Below are 24492 nucleotides of genomic sequence, written 5' to 3'. Positions count from 1 at the left end.
GTGATTCCCAGTAAATAAATCATTCCTGGGAAAGGGACAGAAGGCAAAATGAAATAATCCAGTATTTAGTCTTTGTCCCACAGAATCAATGATTTTCTCAAACCATACCACACTGCATGTTAATAAGGAGGAAACAAAATATATGAAAAACTTGGTTAACTGCCTACCCAGGGCAGCTTTATCCAGAGATGAGGTTTCTCAGTTTTACCTGGTATCAGCATTTACTGTTCATTATTCTGCATTTCAGCATCTCAGAAAGATGCTTCTAGGTGAAGCATAAAACAAGTTTCTGTGCAACATCAGTGACCTCTGTTGCTGCACCTGCTCTGAAAAAGCCACAGGGATCTCCGAGCTGGGAGAAGCCAAAGCACATGCTAAACAGTCACAAAAATATGCTGTGAAAATCTCTGAGAAACACAATAAGAACTCCTGGGGGAACAATTACATTTTATGCATTTTTAACTAATATTTAAATATTTCATCACGTGGAGTAACAGAGATGCTCACAGCTCTGGGTACCAAATAATAAGCTTCAAAGGTCACTAAGCAAAATAAAAGATCCCTAACTAGCTTTGTTTTGGGAGATCTGGTTTTTGGTTTTGCAGTTTTTTATGTATATTTACAGTTAACTCTAGTGTTTTCAAGTCTAACCAAATACAAACAACAACCCAACTATATCACTAATTTATAGAAATCATAATGGCAAATACAGTTTAAACTGTACCATGTAGACATCAAATTCATCCAGGCATCTGAAAGGAGATTCAGTAATGGACCACAGAGAAAGAATGAAACAAACTGTTGAGAAGGAACGTTCACCTCCTGATAAGGATCTCATGTCATTAAGAGCAGCTCTGTCTTCCTCTCGAGGCTGAACCTTGAAGTAAAAACATTTAGAGCCATTTTTAAACCTGAGATGGAGACTTTGTAAAATAATCATCATTTTAATGGCAAATACACGACATATGAACAGACAGGGAACATTTGAGAACAATTTTATGCACTTCCCTGCCACTGCCATTCTGGAATGGGATGGCTCCTGCTGATTTTGTAACACACTTCTAGGATCACTGCAACTTTATCCATCACAATATAATACATTGAAAAGACTGTGTGACTCTGCCAGTGCTTTCTTTTCCAATCCTCTATTAGTAGCTATTAAACAATGTATAATAGATGTCAACCAGTGTAGTCCTATTACAGTAAAATCCGGTGGTTACCAGCTACAATAGGAAAGCAGGTAATGGATTTAAAGGTGGAGTTTAAAGGGGGAACAGCTTCTTTACCAGAACAAATGCTGTGACCAGTCCTTTGGTTCCACTGACTATGAGGACACCTTGTGGCACTCTCTCTTCAAGCATCAATTTAAGCATCATTTTCCTGTTAATTACATTACCTTTAAAAAGCTAAGCAGGAAAACAAAAACTACTTTGGAGTGGGGTGCAGTCTTTTGGTATAGGTTTTTGGGTTTTAGGGGGGGGGGGAGGGAGAGGTGTTTTTTTTTCAAATACAAAAAAGTATTCTGATAGAGCAGAATGGACTGAGTTGGAGTTTTCAGGTACATACCCTTCATCTGTTTGGTTAGCTCTGGGTTAACACACATTTATGTTATCACCTACACATTTGTCCCCCTCAAGTTCTAAAAATGAAGTGTCCCACAGAAACACAAGTAAATACCCCCATGACTAAAACTCCCTGGGAAGAATGTTAAAAGAGATGCAGAAAAAACACAATCTTGAAGCTTACAGCCATGAGAAGTTTTTTTAAACAACAACTAGAGTCGTTATACAATCACTCAAATAAAGGCCAAATTCCTATCAGTGAAACAGGAATTAGTAATTTTGAAAGACTGATTAGGATGACTTGCTAGTGATTTCTTATCCTTAGCATAAGACAAAGGTTGAAATTTATTCCATGCAACCTAGCAAGATAAGATGGAAATATGTTGTTTGTTCTTGCTTACTTCAACAACATCCTATAATTCAGTATATCACATTTCGGAGAGGGGAGAACAATTCATTCTATCCTTTGCACTGCATGTTTTAGCAACTGATATTAAAAAATAGTAATAACAATTCAGTAGATATTTTGATAACTGAAGTCATGTAAAGTAACTTACTGTCATTGAAAGTGTCTCATTCTTGTGATCAAAAAGTATTTTTCCAGAGCAAGCTCGAATACGTAATAAATGGTCAAAGTAGAGATTGCATCGTAAAGAAAGGAGCCTAAAATCAGTTAAATCAAGCAAACAAACATTAGGCCAGTAAGTTTTATAATACACTAAAAAGTGACAACAGATTTTTATCCACATCATATTCCTAAATACCAAGCCTTGCTCCATTAATAACATTTTTCCCAATCAATGCTGCTTCTGTTCATTCACGTATGGGCACCGTTCCCTGCTTCCACCTGCAAGGGCTGGGATTCTCCTGACCATCACTACTTTTCAGGATCATACTGGCACACCCACCAAGTCCCAGATGAAAAAGTACACAGAGTAGAGCTAACACAGATATCCCTCCTTTTCTGCTGAAGGGAATGACAGGCAATAAAGGACAGCACTGGAAAATAGACCAACAGTCCTTCTGAAGCGAAGTCACCACAAAATCTTCCTTGATAGGTACAGGACACTAAGGCACTGAAGCCAGAAAGAAGGGGTGCACTCCCAGTGTGGACACTCCACAACAGAAGCAGCTGTCAAACGGCAGAATCTGAATAAAGATCTTGGTAATTTTTCAGCACAGAAGAGAGAAGTGTTTGGCCCACAATGGAAACACCTGAGCACAGCACTCGATGAAAACGAGCAACAGTCCAGCTGATTTCAGTGCTAGTTTCTTGGTCATGTTTTACTGACCAAAACCAGTCCTGAAACACAGAACCAAAACTGCCTTGGATTAAGTCAGCAGTTGAGGCCTTTGCTGGGAAGCAAAACAGAGCCTCCACTCATCCTCTTCTTCCAGCTGTCAGTCCAGACTGCCTCCAAACTGTTAGGCACAATAGTATTGGATCTGGAAGCAAGGTGAGATTGGAAATATTGCTGTGAATTCTGCCTTAAAGATACCTCATCCTCACAGGTCTGCTCCAGGTTGTTCACCCTGAAATATGGGCACATACTTACATCTACATGGCAGTTTACCTGAAAGCTGAACTTCCAGTAAAATTAACTCACCTTAAGAACTGCCGATATATTTTGAATCTCTGTGTCATTATTTCTTCCAGCAGCCTAATAAATTTCTTTAAATTCTTTACTTTACTGCTTGCATCCTCATATCTTTCCTTTGCATCATGAAATTGCCTGTTTTAATTAACAGAAGGTTTAGGATCAACATGCATTACACTAAACCCAAAGCCATTGCTGCAAATGCTGAAAATCAACTTGATTATCAAAGCAAATAAAAAAATGTCTTGTGAGGCCAAAGTTAAAGCTAGAAGCATTTGATGAGTCAAGTACAATAAATGAACATTAAGTGTTATTTAAAAAAATTAAAATCAGTAAAAAATAAATTTTACTTCTATTTTTAGTTCTTTTGAAAGGAAACTCTTACACCGAGGAGAACAAATTACTGGGCTTCCCCATGCTCAGGAATATCCAAGGTGAGTGATTCCTTAAATACACTCAAGTCAGAGCCTCAAGTAATTGCTCAACTTCTGCATTACTGATTCAGATTAGAAGTGTGCTCAGTGCTCACAGCATCCCAGAGCAATGGTGGGTCATGTTCACACCATGCAGCCATAACTGGCACAACTCTAAGCACTCAGAGGGGATCTGATTATTGGTAATTTCATAGAATCATAGAATGGTTTGGGTTGGAAGAGATCTAGAAGATCATCTAGTTCCAACCCCCCTGCATGGGCAGGGACACCTCCCACTGGACCAGGTTGCTTCAAGCCCCATCCAACCTGCCCTTCAACACTTCCAGGGATGGGGCAGCCACAGCTTCCCTGGGCAACCTGGGCCAGGATCTCACCACCTTGACAGTAAAGAAATTCCTTCCTAACGTTCAACCTAAATCTCCCCTCTTCCAGTTTAAAACCATTACCCCTCATCTTCTCACTACACACCCTGGTAAAAAGTTCATATCTACAGTACAGACACTGCCTAAAATCATTAGTAAGACCAACACTCCTAAGCCTGTTCAGCACTGAGCAACCAGCACAGCACATTTCCAAACCTTTGCACATTATTTACAGCACTAAAAACATACATACATGCATTGTGAGTCATTAAAAAAAAAGCGTGTTCTTTCCCTTATATTTTCCATCTTACCTGAACTACTTCAGACATTCAAGATGACTTACTGTATGATTTCTTCTCTGTTTCCATGGCGAACATTTTCTGAATTGATCCTCTCTCTCAAGCGGTTCATTTCTGCATCAAGACTCTTCACAGTCCTGCTGACCTCGATGCGCTCCGAGTAGATTTGCCTGGCTTGGGCAGTTTTTTCCTAAAGTAATGTTTGAAACTCCATTGTTACAGGTTTGTTGTTTTTTTAAAAAAATCTGTTTAGCCTTCACAATAAATATTTTATGCTAGGGAAAAATCTCCAGGCAAGAAGAATGTTTTTGTATTGTCCTCTGTGTACTTAGCACAGCAAACCTAGTTATCATTAACAACTTCACTACCAACATTTATAGGTAGGGAGTTAATTCAGTTGTAAGAACTGTATCCTTCCAAGATCTTTAATAAGTTCACAGTTATTTAGCTAATACAGATATAAATACAGATATAAGGAACCAAATTCACCATATTTAAATATTCAGAGAATCGCAGAATCACAGGGGTTGGAAGGGATCTCTGAAGATCATGGAGTCCAACCCCCCTGTCAGAGCAGGAACACCCAGGGCAGATCACACAGGAACATGTCCAGGTGGGTCTTGAAAGTCTCCAGAGAAGGAGACTCCACAATCTCTCTGGGCAGCCTGTCCCAGGGCTCCAAAAGTAATTAAATATTCTTCCAAAAGTCTTTGTGGATGTGATTTCAGAGTTGGTTAATACAGCTTGATTAGACAAGTCTTTAAAAGATCAGGTATAAGGTCTGTACAAGGAAAAACATAGCATCTAAAAAACCAAAACAGTATTATTCAGCTTCACTTCAAACACAGATTTTAAGGTTTAGTAATTTTAATATTTTCATTGCAAAATACAGAAGAAATAGTCCTAGACGGATAACCCCTAACTCATCTGTCAAGACAGAAATGCTGCTCTGCCAGAGCCTTGATTTATTTATACAAAATTACTTTTACTTGATGTAGTCAGTCAGCTTAGGACACAGCTGAGAGAACATTCAGTGTAGCCAAGTATTAATATGGTCTATATTATACAAGTGGAATGATTTATTATTCCATATTAGAAGGATGATAACTGTCTGACTTCAAGAAAGCAAGAACCTCACACCTACCTCTAATTCTTTTTCTTTGGCAGCTAGTAAATCTTTAAGTCTTTTTATGCAAACCAAGTGTTCCTTCTGTTTGTCTTGATAGTGCTGCAAACGGCGTTTGCTGCTTCCCACTTCTGAGTCAGCCTCATTTAATTCATCCTGTTGGAATAAATCAAGATAGGAGCTGTTTGGGGTACATTCCCAAGCATCTCTCTAATGTTTGCTGACTTATCACAGGTAATGATGTGGTTTTTAACACTGTCTAATCTATTTTGCTTTCAGTAAGACTACTCCTCCTGAAGTCCAGAAGCTTTAAGAGCAACCTATCAGAAAGTCTACATTCAATTCTGACAGGGACATATTAAAAGCTTGCAGTGGTTTTAGGAATCATATCTTGAGGAGATACTTTAATCTCTGGAAAAAAGCCATCCTTTCTCCTAAACCTCCAAAAACTAATGTATTTTTTGAACTACACCCTAGCCAGAACTTCTGATGCCTGTGTGACATCACCCAGAACTGCATTTCTGTGCAAAAATTCAGTGTCCATATATATATATATATATATAAAAAAAATGTGTGTGTATACAGAACTGCATTTCTGTGCAAAAATTCAGTGTCCATATATATATATATATAAAAAAATGTGTGTGTATACAGAACTGCATTTCTGTGCAAAAATTCAGTGTCCTGCTATATAGACATATATATATCTATAAATATATGTGTGTGTGTGTGTGTATATATATATATATATATGGTACAGACTATAGCAACTGCCATACTGGAGATGCTGATCCAGTTGAAACGACATCAAACCCTTCCAGAGAAGCAAAGAGGCTATTAAGAATTATATCAATTAGAAGACAACTTTATTTCTCTTCCCTGTCAACTTATCTTAAAAACACAACATTAAAAAAATAACCCCAAACCAAACACAAATGACAAAAAGCACTCCAAATACCAAAGGAAAAATAACAAAGAAGAAAACCAACCACTGAGAACCATAAAGGATGCTTTTACCTTTTCCTAATCCTGCTTTAAAGCCACCACTTGCTCTATGCCAATAGTTCAGCAAATAACTGTAGAACACACAGCAGTACATCTAATCTAAAACACTTTCAGGAGTTTAGGAGTTGCCCTCTATCACTTCATAACAACCAATAATGTTCTAATATTCTGAATAAATAATTTCTCCTTCCTTACACAGTTCTTTTCAAATAGAACATACCTTTAGAATCTCCACATTTGATACATTATAGCTAATATATTTATCAGTTGTTTCTCTGTTTCCTTTCTCTTTTTGTTTGCTCTTGTTTTTCACTGGGCTGACTTAAACCATTACCCCTTGTCCTATCACTAGATGAAATGCTCTATTTCCATTTTCATAGGTAGACCTTAAATATACCAGGAAGGAGCACACTCTTTTCTCTTGCCTCCTTTTTAACTTCATTCCCCTTTGCCAAACAAAGTGAATGAATTAAAAATGCAGTCAAAATGAAATTATTGGTACCTTAATTGGACCAGCAATTTCTTCCACTCGATGAATTTTTTCTTTCATTTCTTCAAATTTTTTTTCAGCTACTTGAAGAAGGTTTTTCAGTTCTTCCATATTTCTGCTTTGCTTCTGCATGTCTTTTTTTACAGATTCCATCTTACCCTTATTTTCTTCAGCTTCATCTTCCTGTCAAAATATATTAAAATGAAGAATAAAAAAGGAGAGATATGTCTGTGGAATTTCCTAATGATGTGACTGAAACAGGGACTTGATTTGGGAGTTGCCACGAAAAGACCAAAGGGGTTAGGATTTTTTGAAGGCTTAGCCATGACAATATTTTACGACTGTGATTTTTTATACAGGAGAACAAAGTAACTTCCCTCTGGATCTGTGATACTATACAAAGTACTACAGGAAGAGTCAGTGGATCATCACTGTTCTCTAGACTTTCATACCACTCTTAATGAATGATCATTATACACACTTTCTGATTCAAAATGACAAATATTAAAAAAAAAATATTAGAATGAAACTCTCGATTGCTGAGATACATTTTACAATCAGACAATTGTGAAACCAAGGTAGCAATGAACAACAAATACCCAGTGAATACCAACTGATACACAGTAGTGGTCAGGAAGTACAGGAAACAGAAAAACAACAAAACTCCAAGAAAAGAATAAGGAGAAGCAAATCTATAAATCTACCAGCTGCATAAGACCACTATCAGAAGCAATGGTAAAAATTCAAAAAGTCCAATATTTTTCAAATTGAAAGATATTCTCCTATGAAAAGGTAATGAAGTATTTTTCCATCTCACTCAGCCCTTGAAAAAGGCTACACTTCTTTTTTAAACTAACTGAACTAGCTTATCTGGAAAAGATAACTTTAGAAGAAAGAAAACTTTAGAAAGAAAACTTTAGAAGAGCTTACAGAACCTGTACCAACCCCTTACATTTTGAGGTAATTTTGAAATGTTTACTTATATGTACACATGTGTACCCTGAAAGACAGACTGGTGAAGAAGTGTGACTTTCTGCCCCCACCAGAAGTGACCAAAAAATTAAGTCATTCTGGGTAACTTAGCCTCTTGCTGATCACAGATAAGATAGTGGGAAAACTGGCATGGAATTTAACTGAAACAACTGCAGTTGGGATTATTATCAACATTTAAGAGCATGATTCCCAGAATTCAGATCTTGGCCACCTATACATTAGTTTATTACAGAGCAGTAACTGAAATTCGTGGCCACCAACATACAAAACACAACAGATTATCAAACATTTTTGCATGAACTTTAAAACTTGTGCATGGTGAAGCTGTAGTAAAGCAAGAAATGATGGGGTGGGGGCAGAGTGGCAGTGCTGTGATGTAACCTATGCTCCTGACCCATGCTCTGGTGGTGCCACTTCTGACCTCTAACCTACAGCACTGCAGGTCCAGAATGAGTAAAGAAAGACTCTTTCCAGTAGCTGCCAGTGACAGAACAAGGGGCAAAGGGCACAAGCTGGAACACAGCAAGTTCCATTTAAATATGAGGAAAAACTACTTTATGGTGAGGGTGGCAGAGCCCTGGGACAGGCTGCCCAGGGAGGGTGTGGAGTCCCCTTCTCTGGAGATATTCCAGACCTGCCTGGATGCAGCCCTGAGTGATGTGCTCCAGGGGATCCTGTTTAGCAGGGGAGTTGGGCTGGATGGTCTTTAGAGATCCCTTCCAGCTCTGACAATTCCACGATTCTTTGAAATGTCTGGAATATTCCTTCACAACCACTTTGCCTTCCATAAACCTGCAGTGCTACTGGTTCAAAAAATGGCAGAAGCGAAAAAAGAAAAACCCACAACCAAACAAAAACTCACAAAAAGTAAACGAAACCATGCCATGGACATCATTATAGACATTCTCTGAAGTGTTACATTCTTCACTATTTATCCAGCTTTACACTACTTTAAAAACCAACAGTATTTGCCTGACTCATAACACTGCCAGCATTAAAATACTTTATTTCATCTCCTTATTAGACATAATTTGATAATCTGTTCTTACTAATGTACAGATGTCCACTGACTGGTGTTCTTCCATATTTTCAAGATCTGCTATTTCTGCATTTGTTTTTCTTATTTTTATCTGAAAAGAAAAAGAAAACAAATAACATTAAGCTTATCTAAAGAGAAAAGTTCACATTTGTTCATTTTAGTCAACACAGAAAGGAATATAGTTTGTCTTTTAGTTTCATTAGTACAAAAGACAATTCTTCCCATTTACCTAAGGATTAAACTTTATAAGATACAACTTGTTCTGAAAGACAGGGACTTTAAATCATTACATTATTACTGTATTTCCATTCAACATGACAACTGAATAAAATATATTTTATTTTTCCTTCAAATCCTGATCTCAGAAATCTGAGTGCAGTTTCTTTGCTAGTTCTTATTTGTAGTTTACTGAATATAACTTTATATAGTATGTATTATCTTACACTGCCTAAATGTAAGATCATTGACCACCACAAATAGATATACTATCTTAAAAGAAAGGACTAAAAGTTGTTAAATGGTTTCTATAGAAATTAACATTAAAAATACCTTAAAGATTAAATATTTAGCATATTAAAATGGGTTAAAAATGCAAATTAAGAACATGAAGAGAAACAAGATTCGAGGAAGGAAGAGACAAGGCTCAACAGAAATAAAGGAGAGGGAAGCAGGGAAAAGAAACTTGCAGAAACTTCCTACTTGTGCCAAAAAAAGCAGTAGTCATTTGTAAGATTCAGCACAAGAGGAGGAAGAAAACAAACACAAAAAGATACCATCCAGAAACAACAACATATGTTAGGATTGTTGTGACCTGATTCTGCCCTAAATGATGCAAGCATACAACAAAACAAACAACATGAATGCAAACAACAGAAGTACCATAAACATGAAAGACTATCATCCACTCAAAATATATTGCAGAAGTCAAAATGAAATAGGGAAAGACTGACCACTCTCTAAAAATAAACTCTGTACCTATTTTACCTGCAGCTCTTTTTGGTATCGTCGATGGCTAAGAAGATGATCCTCATTCTGCCTCATCTCATTTTCAAGGGAATACAAACGTTGTTGAGATGCTGCCACCTGCTCCTTTTTGCTTTCAATTTCTTTCTCCAAGTGACTTTATAAAAAGTGAAATCAGAATATTATACATTACACACATTTATTATTACACACACAGAGAAATACACCAAATTAAATGCACAACAAGACAACGAGTAAAAAAAGCACCCCCCATCCCCTGAAAAAAATGCCTGAAGTTTGTTAGGCATTAGATGGTTTGAACAATCAATAAAGAAACACCAAAACTCTTCAGCAGAACTTGTAGCTAATAAACAGCAGAGAGCTGCCTGGTGGTCCTAGTTCAATGCCTGGCAGATAAACCTTTCACCTCATTTAAAACACCTGTAACCTCTGTTTGCATTTTTGGTGAACAGGACAAATGTTTGAACTACACTAGGGTGTTACTTCTAAAAATACTACTGCATCTTGGGAGAAAACAAATAGTTTGACTAGGACATGTGAACAAAGTATCTTACATAGTCTCATCATTCCCCTTCTACAAGAGGTGGTGTCCAGAGATCTTCACAATTAATTATTTCAGTTTATGGTAAAACTATTTGAAATGCAAAACAAAGTTAATGCAAGTGTCTAATCCAACTTTTGCTGTAGATGCATGAAAATGACAGATTAATTCTGACCCCACAGTCAGTGCTTAAGAAAATGCACATACTGTTTCAGGGAAATGAATCATTGCTTCAGGCTAAGTTCTGAAGGGGGGTGAACTGGGAAGACATTTTTCCATTTTCACTGGGCTCCATCGTTCCCCCATAGCAACTAAATCCTGATAACTCATAGAAGTCAGGATAACCTTTGAGTGAAGTTCATTAGAGACTGGCATGAACAAAGCACAGTTAACTGACTGTGCTGGTTTTGACTAGGATGGAGTGATTTTTCTTCATAGCAGCTACTCTGGGGCCATGTGTTGTACCTGTGCTGAGAACAGTGTTGATAACCCAGGAGTGCTCTGGTTACTGCTGAGCAGGGCTTGCCCAGCCCCAGGGCCTTTTCTGCTCCTCACCCCACCAGGTAGGCTGGGGATGCACAAGAGGCTGGGAGGGGACTCAGCTGGGACAGCTGACCCCAACTGCCCAAAGGGATATCCCACACCACAGGGCACCCTGCTCAGCACAGAAAGCTGGGGAAAGAAGGAAGGGGGGACGTTTGCAGTGAGGGTGTTTATCTTCCCAAGTACCCGTTACATGGGATGGAGCCCTGCTGTCCTGGAGATGGCTGAACCTGCCTGCCCATGGGAAGTAGTGGATGATTAATTCCTTCTTTTCCTTTGCCTGTGTGTGCAGCTTTTGCTTTACCTATTAAACTGTCTTTATCTCAACCCACAAGTATCTTACTTTTAACTTTCCAATTCTCTGCCCTGTCCCACCAGGAGGGAAGGAGTGGGCTTACTTGAAGGTTGGGGATAAACCACAACACTAACTTTTCAGTTTGCAGAAATACATTTTTAACATTCAATTCAGTCCACACTATCAACAATCAATACTGAAATGAAAATATTTATTTAATATGTCTGTAATATACTCTAAGCCTAAAAATAAAATGCTATTGTAAGCAATTTGCTTTTTACAAGGGCATGCAGTGATAGGACAGGGGGTAATGGCATTAAACTGGAAGAAGATAGATTTAGGTGAGACATTAGGAAGAAATTCTTCACTGTTGACAGTGGTGAGACCCTGGCCCAGGTTGCCCAGGGAAGCTGTGGCTGCCCCATCCCTGGAAGTGTTGAAGGTCAGGTTGGATGGGGCTCTAAGCAACCTGATCTAGTGGGAGGTGTCCCTGCCCATGCAGGAGGTTGGGACTGGATGATCTTTAAGGTCCTTTCCAACCCAAGCCATTCTGTGATTCTGTGCTTTGTGACAGTTCCAACTTCTTCTAAATGTTTGGCTTTTTAAACTACCATTTGAAAGTAATGAGGTGAAAAAAAAAGCAACTAAAAAATAAAATGGAAAGAGAGAAAGAGAGAAAAGAAGTCCAAAAGTTTATCAGAGACACCTAACATGAGGGAATCTAAAATCCTGAGAACACACAGATGCAAAGTTTAAAACCAGTAGGGCTATGCATGCCAACATGATTTTGGTTTGAAAAATCAGGCTTCCTTTGCAGTAAACTACAACTACCACTGTTCAGGCATTAGATTTTTACAGAAGCAGCTCTGACTCCATGATCTTTTTCAGCAAGGGTAAAATAAAAAGGAAGGCAGCTAGATTTCCTGGAGTATTTAGCCCAGCAAACCCCTAATTGCTGGGCGAGAGCTACATGCCACAAGCTGAAGAATATCTAGGTACAACTCAGGTTTGTACCTATCACAGAAGGGCAGTGAAAGAACAAGGTTTTCCAGAATTCTCAGAAAGGAAGTGTAAATCTCAGAAGGAAAGGGAGAGACTGGAGAGTAGTGCATGTGCAAAGAGACAAATATGCAAATCCACTGTTCACACCATCAAGTGCACTTTTTACAAATACAACAGGACAAGATGCTAACCTGATTTCTGCTTCAACATCTTTGCTTAGGAACTTGGGTCTGACGTAAAAAGAAGAGTAGTATCGTTTCTCAAACACTTGATCACCTTCAGCAGTGAAAGCTTCTCTACAGTTTTTGGGGGGTCGATTGCACTGCATTACTTCACGAGCTTTTTGGCTACTCTGAAAAATGCAATGGCCTTATTTACACCAATAGAAAAGCAACCATAATTAAAGACCAGAAATAATTTCAATTCCTAACAAAAAAAATGAGAAATACAGTAATTAAAGAATGTGGGAAAAATCTATAATGTCAAGAATTTCCTTTTCTTAGTTGACTAAGATATTTATGTTCCCCAAATCCACCCACTTAGTTTAGCTACCCATTTCTTTTCTTCCATTACAAAGTTATCTCAATTTTAAGTTCCATAGTCTAATCAGCCCCTTATAATTTGCCAGAGGGAAAAAGATCACAGACCAAAAAGGTCACTATGCACAGGTATATTTAACTGTCAGAAGGGGAACAGACACACAGGACATAACGTTCCAAAGAGAGCTGTGAAGTACATCAAACAATAGTCAATTAATGCTTGGGGAAACATGCTGGTAAAAGTGCCTTTGTCCAAGGCAGTCATGTTACCCATTCAGAATCAGCATTTCTTCCACACAATACCCATTCAGCTTCTTTCAGATTCAGATGAAACTGTTCAGGTAAAGCTCAAAGACAGGAATGTTATGAAAACATCAGGCATAGGGAGAAGGACACAACTATCCCTGCTGCCATGACAGGAGCCTAGAAAGTTCCACTGTTATTTATTCCACCCAGCAGCAGCTACACTTGGCAAACACTCAGTCAGCTCTGCACTAGACAGACCATAAACTGCCTCCTTTCCAGCAGCAATATCAGAGGGCAAACTGGGACAAGTGATTTTGGAGAAAAACAAAATCCACAAAAAGTAACTATCATCAGTTCTGCTGCATATAGAATATCCTGCTTTCTTTAAATAAAAATGTATGCATCTTATTTTTATTTGTGAACATTTTACCCATAATCTTATCTGCTGCAGCTTGTGTCTTCAGTAGTAACAGAAAATTAAAAATCAATTAAGATCAGAAATCATAAAATGGCAGAGAACAGTTCATTAATATGTTTTTATGATGATCAAAAAACAGATTCTTATCAAAATAGTATGTAACCTTAACTCAATGCCAGTTGCTAGTCACTTCATTCCAATCCTATTTATTTTACCAGGCTTTACCCACAATCATGTTTCTTTGCACTCTCTCATCTCAAATGCTTTAACACCGCAGAGTCCAAAGAGGCTTTGGTTGTTGTGGTATGTGAAAAATAAATTAGGCTGGGAATGCTAAGAGATGGATGATAATTTCATGTCAGAGTGGGTGGCTGAATATCTGAAGGGCAGCTTTGGAACTCTCAGGCACAAGCCTGCTACAGCTACAACTAGTACCTAGCTACCAGCTGCTAGGCACAACGGACTGGTTGCACCTTTTGGTATACCTGGACTATACAAAATTGACACATCCTGAACCCACCACTTACTTCAGAGACACGAGACAGCAGTTTGGAGGCTGGTCACATGCACATGGACTATTTAGACTGGGAAACTAGAGCACTTAAGAGGATCACAAAGGTGCTGGTGAACATCCCAGAAATGGGCAGAGGAGATCTTGGAAACACACAAGAAGAGATTTGCAGAAACAAATCCCAGGGAATGCCCAGGGACCACAGCCAGTAACAGCCCAAACAGGTGCAAGCAGATTTTCTGCCTGACCTTCCTTACCAGCAGTGACCTCTCTGCTGGGGACAGAAGTTGAGACCCATGAAGGTTGTGTTGGCAGGGGGAAGGAAACAAGCAAGGGTGTGTAAGTAAGAGTAACAGCTCTAATTTTGCTGATTCTTACATAAAAAACCAGCATCTAAACCCGCTGTGGGTTGTCAGTTTACTCTGTCTGGCCCATGACAGAAACCAGTGTCTGCAGTGGGAAACTGACAGTTTACTGGAGGCCAAGAGGGCCTTCCCAGGAGCCCAGAAGGGGAAAGGCAGGTGTGTGTTCTGCACCATAACACTGAGAACTGACACAGCCAGGATCTGCTGAGCATCAGGGTCTTTCGCTCTCCTCGGGATGGGGGAACCAAGAAATCTTTCTCTATGTTATAGACACTATTAGTGAAGGTTTTAGATATGCCCCATACAAAGGTAAAACACTTTTCTTTAAAGACCAACAGGGAGTGCAGAGCCTTACTTTAATCAGCAGGACTGTTTCTATACCCCTTGCTTCAATCAAACAATTGGCAATCACTGCATTATCTACTTCCAATGCTGTGAGAACCGTTGGGAATTCTGGATGATAAACTCCTCTGAGGAAAAGAAGAAAAACCACCATTCATAAAGCTCACATGAGATTCTTTTTACAAATACTTCTTTTCAACTAACAATAATTTGAACCATCAATTCTAAGCAATAAAAGTTAAACCATAACTTACCTGCGACTAACATCATAAATGTTATTCTGAAATTTATTTACAATTATTTGAGGTCTCAGTCCCTGTGGATAATATTTTGCCATCAGTAGCTGAAGAGTTTTTTCATCACCATGATTATCACAACAAAATGCCTGAACTAGGCCCTTTAAACAAGCTTCAACAGCCAAGGTCAGTTCAGCATCTTTCAGATGAATGAAAGCTCCTAAAGAGATGTAAGAGACAAGGCTTTAGGAACTGTGTTCCATAACAAAACATTCAGCAGTACATTTTTACCACTCAAGATTTTTGTTTTGTGGCATTGTGGGGTTTAAGAGACTAAAATAAAACTTTCTTACATGAAACAAAATATATGCAAGCCACCCTGAGAACACAGACATAATTTCTCTTCTGAGACACATTACGTATCTGGAGGGCTAAGTTATCTTTCAAGATCTTTGGTAGGTCACTACTAACTTCCATGAAGGTACCAATTCTATGGCAGTTTCTCAAGGCAAAGATTAATTATCAACAATTTCATGCTTTAAGAGTGAAGACAGAGGAACAGCTATGCTGCAGGCTAAGCAAACAAAGATCTCCATTATATGGCCTGTTTTTGGTGGTACACGTTTGCACGTTCTTGCCCTGCAGTCAATGCCAACTATTTAAATACTTGGTCTTTGCACTTACATCCAGAATATGCTGAAGCCATTACTCCTGCTCACAAATTGGAAATAGCTTTCACTGGCAGAGCTTGTCAAAAAACTCATGAAACCAAACTTTCCAAGAATATCTCAATTGGTTCTGTCTGAGTTGCTCCATGCAAAACATCTCAAGTTTGACAAGCCCGCAGATCAACCACTGGGCACTTGGAACAAAATCTGTCCAAGAGCTGGAGAGGGATGTTGACCAAGGAACAAGCAGCCAAAGCACAACAGTCTGATGCTTAGAGGATGTGGGGGAGTTGGAGGGGTGCATTGGAAGTTTACCATTGTAACTAAACAAGACACCTTAACAAAAACAGCTGGAAAGTGAGGAAAAACAACAGATGTTGGATCGCTGGTGTGATAGAAAGGACAAAAGGAAAAGATAACCGACTAGGAAAAAACCTTTAGTCCAGGAAGTACAGAAGAAAGAGATATCTGAAGCTTCTTAAAGAGTAAGTAGTTTTTTTTAAAAGATCACTGTTTCCATGAGCAGCCATGAAATAAATCCCACAAGGCAATATTCTCAAGACTGTCATTTTCAGCTGCCATTCTCACCTAAGGGTCCGATAGGTTTGTGTTTAAAGCGCCCCTGCCTATAAGCTGCTTCAACTGCTTCAAGAAGTGCTGGGATGTGTGGTCCAAATCTTTTAAAGGTATTTGTTTTACTGTCTTTCAGCTCTCTCAGCTGCTTCTGCTTGGCATCCAGTGCTTGCTTCACATCATACTCTTCTCTCCTAAGAGAACAGAATTTTTACAGCAGCAACAGCTTATGAAGCCTTAATTTTATCCATATAATTCTAACATACTAAAAGGACAGTGTTCCAAGACCTTAGGACTTCAATGTACAGCTACCTACACACATTCAACAATAGCTTTATAGTTTCAAGGAACATGAGACAAAAAAAGCAAGAAAATTACTACTTTGCAACAATTTTACAAGACTTCATTTCTAACAAGTTTATTTTATTTCTAATTATAAGCTTCAATTTCACTGTCTTCTACAAATGTCTTCAACAGAACACAAAGTAACTATTGGTTACAATAACTGATAGAAGATGTTTCAAACTAATGCATCAAGTGCAATAAGCATCAATTCTCAAATCTCTTAAGACAATAAATGGTAACATTGTCATGATCCCCTCTGGTAATCATTGTTCCAAATTCAGGTTTCCAATCAAAGCCAAAGAGAGCTTTGTTTTTCTAGTTCAGGTACTGAATAAAATGCTTTTTGAACCACTTGCTTCAAAGTCTCTATAAATGTGCCTTTCACTATAGGTACAGTAATTACTCCCAAGTGTATCTATTTCCTTATATTGTCTTATGTATCTTCTAACATCATATCAGGATGTACTAGTCATAATCTGCCCATAGGATAGAGAATAATAGATGAATAGAGAATAATGGATGGATGGTGGGAGGAAGAAAGAAGGACATCAAACAGACAATATGGATTTATATCAGGGTTTAAATTAGTAATACCTTCCACCTTTAATGACAACCTAGTTTTCTCAGTTTTCCAAAAGTTTCTAAATCCAGTCATATTGTGCCAAAGACAGAAATTCACCAAGTCCTAAGATAAACTAGGAAAAAAAAAAGCCAACTGAAGGCTAGTATCTCAGGGAATGCAGGTACATAAAAAGGGACCTCTTACAGTGTGAAAAAAAAGGAAAAACATCACATTCAAAAAGCACAACTTACCTAAGTCTAGCATGTTCTTCCTTACACTTGTAAATAGCCTGCTGAAATTGATCCATCTGTTGACCAATCATTATTTCCTCATCATGGAATGCCTTTAACTGGTCCCTTAAGTGTGCTACTTTCCTTTGTCTTTCTAATTTTTCAGGCTCTGAAGTTTGAGTAGCACTAGAAAAGATCATATTTCAATATTTTAAAACCACACTGCTGATTTAAAAGTGACATGAACTTTATTGCCCATATCATGCCGAAGATTCAGGCATTAGAAAGTTACATTTGATATCTGTGCATTTACAAGATGTATAAATACCAATTTTATTTTCTTTTTTATTTGTAATCACACATAGCACTCCTCAGTTACATTCCTGCACTTTTAGTTTAAGTTATCTTTGTTTTACAACACCATGAAAGCTACAAAACTTCTATCACCACCAACAAAAAAAAGAAAAGCTTTTTTTCTGTCTAATTAGACAATCACCTTCTAGTCAAAATCCGGGTATGCAAGGAAGCACGATAAGAAATATTTAAATATCTAACTGGACCCTGCTAAAGTTATTTTCTGTTACTGCAGATTTTCTCAGTGATCAGAAGAGCTCACTCCCTGCATACCTCAATAAACTTACACCATAATCTGTATTTACCTGCTTTTCAGTTCTTCAATTCGTTTCAGCAACTGTTCATCATCTTTTCCCAGACGTTTTAACTCTGTTTTGAAACGATTATAAAGCACCTAGGAAGGAAACAGGATGCACTTCAATAAATACCAGCCAGAAATCATTCTGAAAAGAACTACAGTTTTGAGGAAATAACACTAAACTGCATCAAAACAGACTAACACAACTTGAATTTCAAGAATGCGAAAAAGAAGGAATAACACAGTAAATTTTAGTCATTTTTATTTTGACCTGAGCTTAACACTGCTCAACAAACCCTACAGCCCCCAAAGAGAAGCCACTTGTGTGTCAGGTAGGAATTTGTACCCATTTTGAACTGCACTATGGATTCCAGAAGCCTAGATACAGATGAAGAAGTATATATGGGTACAGCATGGACAAGATCAAAGCTTTAGATTGGTATGGACTTTGGAAGTTCTTTTTCTTACCTCAGCTTCATGAACTGCTTTTCTTCTTGCCTGCACATCAGCCTTCAAAGAAATACACTGAGGATGCAGGGCTTGTGCTTCTTCACTTATTGTTATTAACTTGTCTTGTATTGCTTTGTACTTTTCTTCTGCTTCATCCACTTTTACCTGGGGTCCAAAAAGAGAATGACACACAAGTAGTAAGGAAGCAAAATTTTCTTCAAAAACCTCAATGCTACAGAACTCTCTCTCAAAAGAATCCATCCAGCATGTCTCACTTTCTTCTTTTGTTGAAAAGAATAAAGCAAGTCATTGCCACTATGGATATGCTAAGATGAAAATTAATAAAGGAACATAATCAGGAAATCAAGACACTGCCAAGTCTGTAAAGTAAACAGCGAAGTTTTAATAGACTGACAAGTTCAAAATAATTCTACCCAGTGTTTCTCTGCAAAAAATTTATTTCATTTGTGAATCTGAATGTTTGGCAAATTTATTCTTTCTTCCTGCCTACAGAAGTCTTAATTACCATCCAAAGAGTCTGTTAAATTTCTAGATGTCGTCTGAAATCAGACACTGATTTTTTTTACAGGCAATAATACCCAAGGAAACCTACAGGACAGATGTCTGAAAGATGCTTCAACATTACAGAAACAGGCATCAATTAAGTACTCTCAGCAACGAAACAGGAAATTACTGTTCACTGGTACATGCAATGATAGTCATAAACTCAAATTCCTAGACAAAATAATAACCCTTACCTGAAATAAAAGAAACAGCATGAAAACCACTAACACATACTCCCACTAAACAACAGGAAAAAAAATGTCCTAATATTATTATCCAGTGAAATCTGGAATACAAATGTTACTATTAAGTTTCAGATGGCTAAAAAGGTGTATAAATGGGAACGTTCCCTGCTGCTTGTGAAAAGCTAACATGCCAGTTTCAGTACCTTACAAGTTAAAGGACAATCACAGTTTAAATATTATTTTTATTCTTGAGTCAAGGAGCCAAAACTCACATGATGCAGGGTTGAAACCAGATACATACCTGGCATTCTTTTAGCTTCTGATCAAACTTCTTTGCATTTGCTTCTTCAGCTCTGATGCCTTCTTTGATTGGCTGTATTTCTTTTTCCATCTCACCCACCTAAATAGAAGCATGTATTAGAATGTCCACAGCAGACTGGGGATAATTTCAAGTATGTTTCCTATGAGGAAACATATTTTGACAAGACATTTACCACTGCCCAGGCCATTTTATGTTTCAGGTCTTCAAGATGATTTCGCATGTCATTCAAAAACCCAATGCTTTTGAAACGTTCCCTTTTTTCACAATAAAGCAGCTTAAGTTCTTGCAGATGCTTAAAAAAAAGAAGAGAGATATTCAATCATGAGGGCAAAATAAAGCTGTGATATAAGACGAAATCTTGGAAAGATTTGGGTTTTTTTCAAATTTCATGTCACTGAGATCTAATCAAATAAAAATCATGTAGTTTTACTCCTATAGTTACTTCAGTGCTCAAATCTGTACTAATAATTAACTTTTACATACCTCTACTCCTTGTTCTATCTGAGTACATGTGTTTTTTTTAGTTTTCATAATAGATGAATAATCTTCTTTCATTTGTTCCAGCTGAGTTGCCTTCATAAAAAACTAGAAAAGAAAAAGATGCAGATGTCAGATTCAGCAGCTTATCTAAGTGAACTTGAAAGAACTGCCATAGAAAGACCACTCATCCCAACCTCTATGCATGATGAATGGTACCCCAAGTAAAATAACTCTGGGGTATTTCTGAGTAATGAACTAACTTTGTTTTTCCAAGTGAGTGACTGCCACAACCATATAGTCATAGAATCATAGAATCGTCATGGTTGGAAAAGACCTTAAAGATCATCATGTTCAACTATCTACCCCACAACCCCTTACCACTAAACCAAAGTGCCCTGAGTTTGGCTGGGATAGAGGTAAGTTTCTCCTCAGCAACTGCTATGGTGCTGTGTTTTAGATGTATGACCAAAACCAAGCTAATGGGGGTAACACACACTTCTCAGCTGTTTTAGTGTCAAGGCCTCTGTTCCTCGCTCTGCTCTCCCAGCGAACAGTCTGGCTGAGTGTGCAAGAGTTTGGGAGGGGATGTGACCAGGAAGGTGACCCCAACCAACTCAACAGATATTCCATCCCATAAAACTTAACTGTCATGGTTTCACCCTAGCTGGCAACTAAGCACCATGCAGCCACTTGCTCACTTTCCCTCCTGGGATGGGGATGAGAATCAGAAGAGTAACAGTGAGAACACTCATGGCTTGAGATAAGAACTGTTTAATAAAGCAAAGGCTGTGCAAGCAAGCAAAGCAAAATAAGGAATTCATCCACTACTTCATATGGGCAGGCATGTGTTCAGCCATCTCCAGGACTAAGAATTCTGATTTTTTTTCCTCCAAATACTACCTCTATAAATTTGAAATCAGTATTTTAATGTTCAATCAAAATGTTCAACTGTTCTTCTTACCTTATACTTGTCACCTTCATTTTTAGACTGTAAAAAGTTCTTACTCATCTCTTGAGTTAAAACAGACACGGGATTATCTACCTGTAAAAATAAATTACTTTATAATAGTTTATATTCTTTGAAAGGCTGAATATGTTGAATATTTTAAGCTTCATGGACATTACTTGATCTTTCCTACATTACTTAAGCAGTAAAACAAACTTAAATTTCTGCAACAACAAGGACTGAAATAATAAGCAGAAAAAAAAATGCTTCAGGTATAAAAGGAACCTACATATGCTAAGACTTTCATTAACAGGATACTTAACTTGTGGTGCACAGATTATAGCAAATACTTTTCTGTCTGGGACAGAATCCTATTCTGTATTGTATGAGGTATAAATTTCAATTTTCTTTTGCCATTGCAATTGATCTTGAAAGAACATGGAAGAGGTTACCATTCAGTAAAAGGAAACGTTGTTTTTTAATTGAGTAACAACAGTGCTAATATCTTAAATTGCACAACATTGAAACACTGTAACAATTACCTGTATATTAAAGTGATCCAGTATTCCTATGAGTTCCTCTTTCTTTGAAGAAATTACAGCTCCTAATGGTAAATAAAAGGAAGGAAAAATACCAATAGGTCCAAGTAAAGAGACACACAACATCCTAACCTTTTGTTCAGTCTAGTGGTTCTTCGGAAGTGGAAAAAAAAGAGATTAGTATTTCTGTAACACAGATTTAGTCCTAAGTGAAAAAGACTTTCTCTGGGTTTTTTGATGTATTTGTATTTGTACAGAAAGACTTCTAATTGAAGTCCCTCCTTGCCTCATAAATCCTCTGTAGCAGACCTTAGGCAAAAGGCAAAAACTCAAAAAAGTCTAAAACTACATTCAGCCTCAACACACAGCAGATTTTCAAAAGGACAAATAGTGAATGACCTCACATCATGCAGAACCTGACACAACTGCTTTTGATGTGCTAAAATACTTATTCCAAGGTAAACAGAAAAAAAAATAAATAAATCTTTGAATGATGAGTTAGAAACATCCTCCTTTACTGATGTCAACACATTTAAAGCAATGAAAACATTTAAACAGCTTATAAGACTGAGAACAAAACAAACTAGCACCAACCAGATTTGCTTTTCAGTTTGTAACTTCTGTTTCCATCCATATTAATGTGCTGATTCACAATAATAGAGCTACCATACACTTCTGGTTTGTAGGCATCTCTACCTTGATTTCGCAGTGTTATGGAAATATCTGCAGAACTAAGACATAAAAATAATAAAGACAACAGGAAATTTGTTCCCAATCTAAAACAAACAAACAAACAAAAATTCCCACATACCAAAAAAATCAGAACATTCTAATTTTCCACAAAAATGATCAAATCTTGGACAGGTCACAACTGGAGGTCAGTCATAAAACCAATGAGAACAAGACACATTTATGTTGTTTTGAGTCAAAACAGCACTGGAGATAGGTGGACAGGAAGGCTGCCTGCCATACACTGACCTGTTTGCTCCTTCTATGCTTCAGACAAATCATTTGCCAAAAGCAAATAATTGTGGAAGATTTCTCCCACTTTCCCTTCCCACCTGAGTGCCCTCATCTTTAGGCTGAAGAATCAAGTTGCTTTTTGCTTGTTCTCCTGACCACAAACTGGCTGAGTAGAAAACAGTTGTTTAGATTCTACAGTCATCCCTAATCAAAGTAATCTATAGCAGAATGCTTAAGGATCTAGAAAAGATGAGATGTGGCTTCACTGGTGAGGCCTCACCTCAAGCACCATGTGCAGTTCTGGAACCCCTCACTATAAGAAGGACATGGAGGTGTCAGAGCTACCAAGCTGATGTAGGGTCTAGAGAACAAGTCATAAAAGGAGCAGCTGAGAGAACTGGGGATGTTTCGTTTGGAGAAGAGGAGACTGAGGGAAGACCTCATTGCCCCCCAACAACTACCTCAAAGGAAGTTGTAGGGAGGTGGGTGTAGGCCTCTTCTCCCAAGTGAAAAACAACAGGACCAAAGGAAATGGAATTTCCTCTGAATGAATTTCTATACTGAAAGAGTGGTCAGGCTCTGGAACAGCCTGCCCAGGGAGGTGGTGGAGTCACCATCCCTGGAGGTATTCAAAAGCCAAGTACCAATTCAAAACACTTGGTATTTCAGGACATCCAAAACCTAAAAGGAGCCTGTAAGAAGGCTGGGGAAGAGCTGTGCACAAGGGCAGGTAACAACAGGACAAAGGGTAATGGTTTTAAGCTAGAAAAGGGTAGATTTAGGTTGGACATTAGGAAAACTTCTTTAATATGAAGGTGGTGGATCACTGGAACAGGTTACCCAGAGGTGGTGGAGGCCCCATCCCTGGAGACATTCAAGGTCAGGCTTGATGGGCCTCTGAGCAATCTGGTCTAGTGTGAGATGTCCCTGCTTATTGTAGGGGGGTTGGACTAGATGAGCTTTAGATGTCCCTATGCTTTAATGGCCAAGGCTGTGGTTGTTTTTTGGTGTGTTGACAGTTGAACTCAGTGATCTTGCGAGGTCCTTTCCAGCCATGACAGTTCTGTGATTCAGTTCTGAATTAATATTTTCCATTTCTCAAGTGAATGCTGAAACACTAAGTTATTATAAATAATGCAAGTACTGACAACAATTTTACTCCAAGCACCTCTGAAAGGAAAAGCCTTGGACTCTGAGCTACAGCTTTAAGTAAAATTAAAACTTCTCTCCTATTTTTTTAACTGATTCCCCTAAACATGTTATCTTCACTCTTGCAGCAGACATAAATTCACTTCCTGTGTGTTTAATAATCCAGCTGTATGTTAAGGTCTTTATATTGTATATTCAAACACATAAGCAGAAAAGGAATTAAACTCATTGCTCACAGAAAATGACAACTAGATTCCCACGATTTTTTTCTAATTAACTCAATTCTTCTGTAGGATATTGAAGTACAACATGGAAGTAATTAGCAAGAACTGGCCAATAAAGAGGACATATCACTATGTTAGCTAGTTTAGAGATAACTGTATACTACTGGTAAATTACTGGTAAAACTTCAAATGTGTTTTTTGTTTGCAGTTTTGAGGCTTTTTTTGTTTAAACATCATCTCTCAGTGCTATGCTTTTTATTCAAATCTGGTAGATCCAGCAGAACAGAGAAGATGTAGGTGAACAGAAAACTGATCAGCTAACCTGAATCACAATCACCAAACAATATGTTCAGCCTTAAAACTAAAGAAGTGTTACTTACGTCTCTCCGTTCCGTACAAACATTTTCAGTGAGGAGCCTCTATTAGTTGCAGTGGCTTTTCCACCAAGTCCAACAATAAGAGCAGTTAACACAGAACTTTTCCCACCTGCAATAGAAGCATTGAACTTTTTTTAAAAAGAAGTTCTTGCAAGTATTTTTCCAATTCACCCATACTACAGATTTTTGTTTGACTGCTTATAGATTCATGCACTGAAAATCCAAATTCTGTCTTTATTGAATAAACATATAAGATAGGAATAACTCTAGAAAAACATCCACCAGTTTCAAGACTCTCCCTCAAAAAAAACCACCAAACTGTGCTGAGCCAAA

At 37.9% G+C, this 24492-nt stretch overlaps 1 protein-coding gene across 4 annotated transcripts in view; it reads right to left on the bottom strand.

Annotated features, from left to right (window-relative positions):
• SMC6 (structural maintenance of chromosomes 6) overlaps positions 1-24492 on the bottom strand; it is a 962009-nt gene that overhangs the window by 930935 nt on the left and 6582 nt on the right. The window contains exons 5-26 of one of the 4 annotated variants that reach the window (XM_051615953.1): positions 24163-24268; positions 22041-22177; positions 21450-21511; positions 20923-21003; positions 19965-20066; positions 19654-19773; positions 19461-19559; positions 18429-18575; positions 17968-18056; positions 17330-17494; positions 16187-16365; positions 14949-15150; positions 14708-14822; positions 12465-12625; positions 9893-10028; positions 8919-8999; positions 6889-7059; positions 5400-5537; positions 4300-4445; positions 3170-3295; positions 2120-2225; positions 725-877 (exon numbers count right to left, since the gene is read on the bottom strand). In XM_051615953.1, coding sequence (XP_051471913.1) covers positions 725-877; positions 2120-2225; positions 3170-3295; positions 4300-4445; positions 5400-5537; positions 6889-7059; positions 8919-8999; positions 9893-10028; positions 12465-12625; positions 14708-14822; positions 14949-15150; positions 16187-16365; positions 17330-17494; positions 17968-18056; positions 18429-18575; positions 19461-19559; positions 19654-19773; positions 19965-20066; positions 20923-21003; positions 21450-21511; positions 22041-22177; positions 24163-24268 — 2822 coding nt within the window. Of the gene's footprint in view, positions 1-724; positions 878-2119; positions 2226-3169; positions 3296-3968; positions 4446-5399; positions 5538-6888; positions 7060-8918; positions 9000-9892; positions 10029-12464; positions 12626-14707; positions 14823-14948; positions 15151-16186; positions 16366-17329; positions 17495-17967; positions 18057-18428; positions 18576-19460; positions 19560-19653; positions 19774-19964; positions 20067-20922; positions 21004-21449; positions 21512-22040; positions 22178-24162; positions 24269-24492 lie in introns of those variants that run through there. The other 3 variants (XM_051615955.1, XR_007889153.1, XR_007889154.1) reach the window with 3 other exon arrangements.

Source organism: Apus apus, chromosome 3 (genome assembly GCF_020740795.1).
Source record: "Apus apus isolate bApuApu2 chromosome 3, bApuApu2.pri.cur, whole genome shotgun sequence".
Classification (NCBI taxonomy): Eukaryota; Metazoa; Chordata; class Aves; order Apodiformes; family Apodidae; genus Apus; species Apus apus.
The sequence above is the reverse complement of the archived record's forward strand: the minus strand, read 5'-3'. Positions and strand labels throughout refer to the sequence as shown.